This window comes from Onychomys torridus, chromosome 21, assembly GCF_903995425.1.
Source record: "Onychomys torridus chromosome 21, mOncTor1.1, whole genome shotgun sequence".
Lineage (NCBI taxonomy): Eukaryota > Metazoa > Chordata > Mammalia > Rodentia > Cricetidae > Onychomys > Onychomys torridus.
This window is the reverse complement of record NC_050463.1, coordinates 6,393,840-6,403,185: the sequence shown is the minus strand read 5'-3', so window position 1 is coordinate 6,403,185 and position 9,346 is coordinate 6,393,840. Positions and strand designations below refer to the sequence as shown.

Sequence of the window (9,346 nt, the reverse complement as noted above, 5' to 3'; positions counted from 1 at the left end):
AACGTCAGGCTAGGACACAGGTTGTGGTTAATAACCACACCAGGGCAACAGAAAAACGAGCCTGGGTAAACCAGAGTACAGTTGTTCTATGAGGCAGGCAAAGAAAGCTCTGGGTCTAGCATGTGCCAAGGGCTCCAGTGCAACCAGTGATGTCTCTGCAGGAGGCAGTATGATAGAAGAAAGCCAGACGTCCCCCAGCACGCCGCGGTCACTGTTTGTAGGATTCAAGCTGGATTTTTGGAGAGTATATATTGAGACTGCTTCCCTTGCTCAGTGTAATGTGGAAGGAGGGAATGAAAATCATTAACTCTATTACTACAAAAGCAAGTGATGGTGGAGTCCTGTCATTTAGGCCCTTCGAAAGCTGAGGCAGGAGGATGACAAGTTGAAGGCCAGTCTGGGCTATAGAGTAAAGACCCCGATTTTAAGGTGACTGGAGTTGTGGCACAGCAGTGGAAGCCCCGCCTAAAATCAATCCCCCAGTGAGGAGGCTGGAGGAGTGTCAGGGTGGAGCCCCGCCTAGAATCCCCAGTGAGGGGCTGGGGGCGTGGTCAGGGTGGAGCCCCGCCTAGAATCCCCCAGTGAGAGGGTTGGGGGCGTGGTCAGGGAGGAGCCCCACCTAGAATCCCCAGTGAGGGCTGGGGGCATGAGAGGGCTGGGGGCGTGGTCAGGGTGGAGCCCCACCCTAGGGGGGTAGGGACCCTACCCCAGTGAGGGGCTCAGCAAGAGTGTCTGCCCACAAATACTGGCCACACCCTCCAAAAGGTCCATCTTCAGCACCAAGGACAGAAAAGAAGAAAGGGAGAGGTGTAGACTTGATCTCTAATCCTGGACCTGTAAGCACAGCACTTTCGCCTGCTAGGTAAGAATCCCAGGTCTCCTTCAACCTGCACCATAAAAGGCAGAGAAAGGAGACCTCGCTGTGAGGGGGCAGTGCTGAGTGAACTTTTGTCGGTGTGCACCCTTCCTGTAGCTCCCCTTACAGACGGTCTGGAGCACGCCAATTCCTGCTCTCCTCATTTTATTAGAAGCAGTTGCCTCAAGCCCCATCTTCCTTGGGGGACTGGAGACAATCAATGTGTTATAAATTAACCATCTGGGCTTCATCCTGGGAACCCTGCCACGTGGCTACCGGCTGTCTGCTCTCCATCCAGATGCTCTGTCATCGAGGACAGCTCATGGCCCCTCAACCCTGCTGGCGTCCTGGGCTCAGCATGCCTCTGCCTCTTCTCTCTCTCTCTCTCTCTCTCTCTCTCTCTCTCTCTCTCTCTCTCTCTCTCTCCTGCAGGGCACCAGGCTCAGCAGTATTCAGAATAGTCTTCCTCCACGTAGTTGGAAGGGAACCAGCCAATCTGGAGACAGAAGAAAACCCCATGAGAAAAATCTGTCATCTTCACCCCTCATCACAGCATGCTAGACCCCTCATGCCTTGAGGCCTTCACACCTGCTGTTACTCCACTGTGCATGCCCAAGGATGGCCCTCTGCTCATGTGCCACCTCGTCAGTAAAGTCTTCTAGTCACCCTGCTTAACACAGTAAGCCCCACCCACTCCACACACATCTAGCCTTGCCCTGACTGTCCTCCACAGAACTCATCATCGTTGTGATATAATAATGAATGATTATGTATTCTGCTGCTTGACAGGATTAACTGCTAAGCCAACTCCTCTTCCATCACATGAGGGTGACAAGGGCAGAGTTTATCTCCTACTCACCAGACTCCCAAGAGCCTAGAACGGGTCCCAGCACTCAGTAAACACTTCATTAATATTTCTTGGAATGTTGAGTAGACAGATGGATAGATGGGTGGGTAGGTAAATGATAGATGGATGGATAAATGGATGGATGGACGGATAAATGAGTAGATGAGTGCATGAATAGATGGATGGTTGTAGATACATTAGTGGATGGGATAGATAGGTAATGAATGGATGTATGGGTGGATGGATGCATGAATGGGTGGATGGATGGATGGATGGATGGATGGATGGATGGATGGATGGATGGATGGATGGATGGGATGGATGGATGGATGGATGGATGGATGGATGGATGGATGGATGGATGGATGGATGGATGGATGGATGGATGGATGGATGGACTGGTGGATGGATGGACTGGTGGATAAGTGGATGGGTGGGTGAATGGCTGGTGAATAAATATGTGAGTGGATGGGATAGATGGGTGGCTAGGTGGGTAGGTAAGTGGATGGATGCTGAGTGAATGGATGGGGTGAAAGATGAATAAATATATAGATGATTGATAGATAAGTGGACATATGGATGGTGGTGGATGATAGCTTGATGAATACATGGTGGAAGGATGGGTGGCTAGAGAGACAGACACATAAATAGAGAGAATGGTTGCACAGACATGGGTGACTTGTAAATGAATGCTTGGATGAACCCTGTCTGCCCCAGACCTGCTTAAACACTCTAAATGACTCTCGATGCCTAGCTGTGCACCATAACTCACTAAATGTGACAACAAATGTGTTTATCATCTAAGCATTTCTCTAAATCATGGGAGCTTTGTGACATGTTCCCCCCCAATAGAACAGAAGTTCCAACCAGTGTCCTTATCTTCACTCAAAAAATACTGAGAGAACTTTCGAGCAAAGAAGAACGCTAAATGCTCAAGTTCATCAGAGGATGACATGGGGAAGGGCCTCCGGCCACACAGTACAAAGAAGGAACTTAGCCAAAGCAAGCCGGCCTGCAGCACCTTCAGAAACATCTTTCTCCTTCCTACTAGAGCCAGAGTGGGCAAAGAACCCTGTGGTTCACCCCAAGTCTACCTCTCCACACATCCAGTAGTTACTGAGCACCTCCATGTGCCACAGCAGTGAGGGGACAGCATCCTCCTCTGCATCCCCCATCTTTGTCACCACCCTCTCACTCCAGGGCCTTCGCATACACGGGGGAATTTGCCTTCTGTATTTTCCCCAACCTTACTGTACTGGCTAGTTTTATTTCAACTTGACACAAACATGAGTTATCTGAAAGGAGAGGCCCTCAACGGAGAAAATGCCTCTTTAAGATCTGGCTGGAAGGCATTGTCTTCATTAGCGATCGATGGGGAGGGCCCAACCACTGAGGGTGGGGCCACCCCTAGGCTGCTGGTCCTGGGTTCCAGGAAAAGCAGGCTGAGCAAGTCACAGGGATCAAGCCGGTAAGCAGCACCCCTCCATGGCCTCTGCATCAGCTCCTGCCTCCAGGCTCCTGCCCTCACTGCTTTTGATGATGAACTGTTATATGGAATTGTGAGTGAAATAAACCCTTTCCTCCCCAATTTGTTTTTGGTCATGGTGTTTTATCACAGCAATAGTGACCCTGACTAAGGCACTTGCTGATAGACTTGTGTGTGTGTGTGTGTGTGTGTGTGTGTGTGTGTGTGTGTGTGTGTTAACATGGGGTGTCCTTCCTTGGGTACTAGCCACCTTGTTTTCTAAGACAGGATCTCTTATCAGCCTGGAACTCACCAATTAAGTGAGGCTGGTTGTTCAGTGAACCTCAGTTATCTTTGCCTTTCCAGCACCGAGATTGCATGTGGGTGCCTCCATACTCAATTTTCCTCTTGTGTGAATGATGGGTGGAGTGGGAGGTAGAGGGGGGAGTCAATGGATGGATGTACACATGGGCAAATGAGTGGGTGGATGGAAGGGGAGGGTAGGCCAATGGATGGACATACACATAGGGTGGGTGGGTTCTGAGGAATGGCTGAACTGATGGATTGGGTGGGTTCTGAGGAATGGATAAGCTGATGGGTGGGTGGGTTCTGAGGAATGGATCTGATGGGTGGGTGGGTTCTGAGGAATGGATCTGATGGATGGGTGGGTTCTGAGGAATGGCTGAACTGATGGGTGGGTGGGTTTTGAGGAATGGATCTGATGGGCAGGTGGGTTCTGAGGAATGGATCTGATGGGTGGGTGCGTTCTGAGGAATGGATCTGATGGATGGGTGGGTTCTGAGGAATGGATCTGATGGGTGGGTGGGTTCTGAGGAATGGATGAGCTGATGGGTGGGTGCGTTCTGAGGAATGGATCTGATGGGTGGGTGGATTCTGAGGAATGGATCTGATGGGTGGGTGGGTTCTGGGAGATTGAACTCAGTATTTAAGTTTGTAATGCAAGCACTTTTCCAGTTTAGAATGTTTCCAGCCCACCGGCAGCCATTTTATCCCTTGGACCTTTTATTCCTTATCCTCCTAACCTCTCATCACCCTAACCTCTGGAGGGGTGGGTGAGGAGTTCCCCACTTTGGGTCCTCTTTCCCATCACCATCCTGACCACTCCCTGGGGTGACTGCCTGGTTAAAGGTCACATGACCTCACTGCTTCACAAAGATAGCCATTGGACAATACTCCCTTTGCATTCAGAAAAATCTCCAGCTCACAGTATGTTCTCAATAAATAGATATGTGTGGGAAAATGTGTTAAGTCTCAGTGTCCTTTTGCCCCTCAGACTAAGGGTGACCTGCATGGGAACCACACTCCATCCCACCACAGCCAAGCCACACCCCACCCAGTTAGCCATCCCCCTCCTGCCTCACCCGGCCATAGATTTCCCCGCGCCACCAGCCCTGCTGTCCCTTCTTGCTGAGGATCTTGATGATGTCACCCTCCTTAAGGGACAGTTCCGATCGGTCCCGGGCACAGAAGTCATAGCGGGCTTTGGCGGTGCCAAAATACTTGGTGCTCCCAGCTGTGAAGAGAAAATGAGATACCTAAGCATCTGAGATAAATATCAGCCATCATCTGTAAATGATGACTCATCATGTCAGGGAGAGTGTAAAGAGGGACGTGCTCTCGGGACTGTACCACCTAGCTGAGGGTGGTCAGCTTCAATTGTCAACTTGACCCAACCAAGAAAAACCTGGGAGAGAGTCTCCAAGAGGGATGTCTGCATTGTGTTGGCCTGTGGACATGTCTGTGGGAGTTGTCTTAATGAAGTGAATTGATGTGGAAGATCCAGCCCACCGTGAGTGGCACCATTCCCTAGGCAGCTGGGGTGTCTTGGGCTGAATAAGAGTGGACGAAATGAGCGGAGCACGAAAGAGCAAGCACACATGCATCTCTCTCTGCTCCTGACTGCTGATGGGATGTGACCGCTGCCTCAGGCCCCTGCCTCTGTGACTCCCCCCCCCCGGCCCCTGCCGCCCCCGCCGGCCCCTGCCGCCCCCGCCACCCCTGCCACAGGGATGGACAGTAACCTGGAACTGTGGACTAAAGTCCTTTCCCCCATGTATTGCTTTCCACCGTGACATTTTATCACAGCGATAAACATGAAACCAGAGCATCCACTGGGTGACCTCTAAGCTGAAGGGACACAACTCTACTCCCAACACTGTCCTCCCAGGCCAAATTTAGAAAACTTAAATATTTTAAGTAAGGTTTCATGATGTAGCCCACTGTGGTTCCAACTCACTGTGTAGCCCACGCTGAGCCTAAATTTGTCATCATCCTGCTTCAGCCTCCCGAGTGCTGGCATTATAAGTACACACATCACACCTGGTGAGACCAGGTTTTCAATAATTTTAATAGTGTTTCATATATAGTCAATTTCTGTACATCTGCTGTCCTTAACCTTCATATTTAAGCTCAGATACACAGAGAGGGTAGACTATATTTTAAAAAGCCATTAAGGGTGGCTGGAAAGGTGATTCAGGGGTTCAGTTCCCAGCACCCACATGAAGGCTGGCTCCAAACTACCTGTAACTCCAGTTCCTGGAAATCTAACACTCTGCTCTGGATTCTGTGGACACTGCACTCAAGCACACAGAGCCATACACAGACACACATGTTTACACATGATTAAAGATTAAAAATAGGGGCTGGAGAGATGTTCAGTGATTAAGAACATTTGCTGCTCTTCCAGAGGACCTGAGTTCAGTTCCCAGCACCCACATTGGGCAGCTCACAACCACCAGTAACTCCAGCTCCAGGGGATACAGCACCCTTTTCTGGCCTCTGCAGACACTGCACTTGGGTAGTCTGAATGTAACTGGCCTCCATAAGCTCATAGGGAGTGGCACTATGAGGAGATGTGGCCTTGTTGGAGGAAGTACACCACTGTAGGGGAGGGCTTTGAGGTCTCCTATATGCCCAAGCAATGTCCAGTGCCTCAGTCCACTTCCTGTTGCCTTCTCATCAAGATGTGGCCAGCACCATGTCTGCCTGCATGCCACCATGCTCCCTGACATGATGATAACGGACTGAACCTCTGAAACTGTAAGCAGGTCCAATTAATTGTTTTCCTTATGAGAGTTGTCATGGTCATGGTGCCTCTTCACAGCAATAGAAACCCAAACTAAGACAGAAGTTGGCACCAGGGCCAGAGGTACTGTTGTGGTTGTTAGCATTTAGGCATCTGTACTGGCCTGCCCTTAGGGTCCTGACATGATACGTCCTCAGCTGCAGCCACTAAGAGCACCCCTGCACACATTTGCTATGTTTCTTTATGAAAGGTAGGCCTTGTACACCTCCATCTTCTTTCTCTTTCCATTCCTTGTCCTCAGGTCCCTGCTCCCTTCTCTGCCCCTTTTCTCTCCCCTCCCCTCAATAAACCTCCTATGTGAACCCTGTTGTATGGTGCGACTCCTTCCTGCTGTTTTTAAAATACCACAGTGATAGGCTGGACCATGTTTTGTTTGGAGGAGTTTGGACTTTGGGAGTTTGAAAGCAGTGGAATGCTCTCAGCACCACTTAATGTGCCCTACTAGTAGGGGCATGGAAGACAGTGGTGCTAAGAGCAATTTGAACGATGAGAGGCAGACTCAGTAATTTTCAGAGGAGAATAGTTTTAGCATGTTGCCTAGAGATCATTCTTGTGATATTTTGGTGAAGAATGTGGCTGCTTTTTGTCCTTGTCCAAAAAGCCTGCCTGGGGCTAAAATTAAGAGCTTGGATTAACTGTGTTAGCAATTATACAGCCTACTACAGACTCTGTCACATGGTTATTAGTGGTAACTCTAATGAAGATTTATAATGAAAAATAGCAAACTGAGCAAATAAAAACACAAAAGGTACAGATTGAGAAAAGAGGCACCAGGAAGTGAAATGGAGCTAAGTCCTGTGTTCAATAAGATGAATGGATGAAGAAATGGAATAAAGGGAGTGGTGACCTCAGAGCAAGATCGCACCCAGATAAGTTTCCAACTTGTGGGAAGGAACTAAAGAAAAGCTTAGAGCTGGGTGTGGTGGTGCATGCCTTTAATTCCAGCACTCAGAAGGCAGAGGCAGGTGGATCTCTAAGTTTGAGGCCAGCCTGGGCTACAGAGTGAGGTCCAAGAGAGCCAACCTTAGGCAATAAAAGATAGAAAGCTGGTGAAGATGTAGTTGAACAAGAGCGCCATGTTCCAGCACTGCTGGGGGATGTCTTTCTGAACGCTGTGAACATATGTTGTTCCCATTGGTTAATAAATAAGCTGCTTTGGCCTATGACAAGGCAGCTTAGAGACAGGAGGAAAATTGAAGGAGAGAAACAGGATAGAGAAAAGAGGAGTCTGGAGAGAGACACCAGCACTACCAGGAGAAGCAAGATGCACCTGTAAGCCACAACCATGTAGCAACTTATAGATAAATAGAAATGGACTAAGTTATAAGGGCTAGCTAGCAAGAGGCTACACAGTTTGTAAATACTATAAGTCTCTATGTGTTTACATGGGTCCAAGCGGCTGCAGGACCACAGCTCGGCAGAACCTGAGAAAACATACACAGCCCCAGTAAGCAACAGAACTTGGCAGCTTCTGTCACATGAGTCTAGCTTCAGAGTTAAGGATAAAAGAAGTGGGTTACAGAATTTGCCTCTATGCCTAAAGAAAGCTGAGGCCAGGCATGTGTCAGAGGTGTCCCTGAATGGAGGCCTAGTAGAGAGGCCTGAGTGTGAAGCTGCAAAGTTGAAGCCCAGATTGCCTTGCAGATCCCAAGATGTTGGTGCCAGAGTCATGGGATACATGGGAGTGGAACCAGCCCAAGAGAAAGAAGTGTGTTATAGTCAACAAAGCTGAATAGAGCTGGAGATCTGCAGAGTGCTTTGACATCAGACATGGAGACGCAGTGTTTGGAGATCGCCCAGCTGGTTTTTGGTCTTGCTTTGATCCAGTATTTCCTCACTCTGCTCCCTTTCCTGTGTTTTGAAATGCTAACATAGATCCTATGCCATTATATGTTAGAAGTTTATGATCTGGTTTTTTTATTTTATTTTACAGGAGATTACAATTAAGAGAGTGAATGAATCTCAGAAGAGACTTGGAACTTTTGACTTTTAAACATTATTGAGACTGTGATAGACTATGGGGACTTCTGGAGTTAGACTGAATACATTTTGCATTATGATATTGTTAGAAGCTTATTGGAATCAGGGAGTAGAATGTGGTAGTTTGAACGTAATTGGCCCCCACAAGCTCATAGGGAGTGGCACTATTAGAAGATGTGGCCTTGATGGAGGAAGTGTGTGTCACTGTAGGGGTAGGCTTTGAGGTCTCATACATGCCCAAGCCATGCCCAATGCCTCAGTCTACTTCCTGTTGCTTTCTCATCAAGATGTGGCCAGCACCATGTCTGCCTGCATGCCACCATGCTCTTCTCCATGATGATAATGGACTGAACCTCTGAAACTATAAGCAACCCACCTCAATTAAATGTTTTCCTTATCAGAGTTGCTGTGGTCATGGTGTCTCTTCACAGAAATAGAAACCCTAACTAAGGCAACACTCGGGTGGCACACATACACACACAAATCAACCTTTAACAAATAAAAGGAGAAATCTCCAACATCACACAATGGCACATAAATAAGCATTTAAAAATTAGTTACCAAAACCAAAAGTAGGGGTGGGCAGGCAGCCCCTTGCACCCCTGGCTCTCCCTCCACGGAGAGAAGGTGCTGTGTAGCCCCCACCCCCAGCCTGGGGTGTCCCCTACCTGGCAGCTTGCTAATGGCTCTCCGCTCAGGCTCCTTGTAAGGGAACTGCAAGGTGGTGTCCAGGGACTTGAAGCAATCTTTGAGAGAATTCTGCTGATAAAACTCCACCAGCTCCTGGAAAAATAACCGCAGAGCAGTTGTTATTCCAGCTGGCCAGGCCAGGGCAGAGCAAAGCTCAGCAGCCCCTGTCTGTGCTCCAAACAGCTCCTGGGCGGGTCATTATGACAGGGAACTCCTTCCTCTGCTGGAACAGCAAGGACCGTCCGTGGAAGGGACCCTGCAATGGGCAATATTGACCGTCACCTTGAAAGACCTAGACTCACCCTGAGGCACACCTCTGGGCATGGCTGCACTCAGATGAGGTGGGAAACGCCACCTGAATGTGAGTGACACCATCCAAGGCTGCTGTCCCAGGGAGAATGA

The 9,346-nt window shown here is 49.0% G+C and overlaps 1 protein-coding gene across 1 annotated transcript in view; it reads right to left on the bottom strand.

Moving 5' to 3' along the window:
* Positions 1-1,021: 1,021 nt before the first annotated feature.
* Vav1 (vav guanine nucleotide exchange factor 1) overlaps positions 1,022-9,346 on the bottom strand; it is a 50,205-nt gene continuing 41,880 nt past the window's right edge. The window contains 3 exon segments of the mRNA XM_036170880.1: positions 1,022-1,352; positions 4,551-4,702; positions 8,923-9,037. Coding sequence (XP_036026773.1) covers positions 1,299-1,352; positions 4,551-4,702; positions 8,923-9,037 — 321 coding nt within the window. The 3' untranslated portion in view covers positions 1,022-1,298.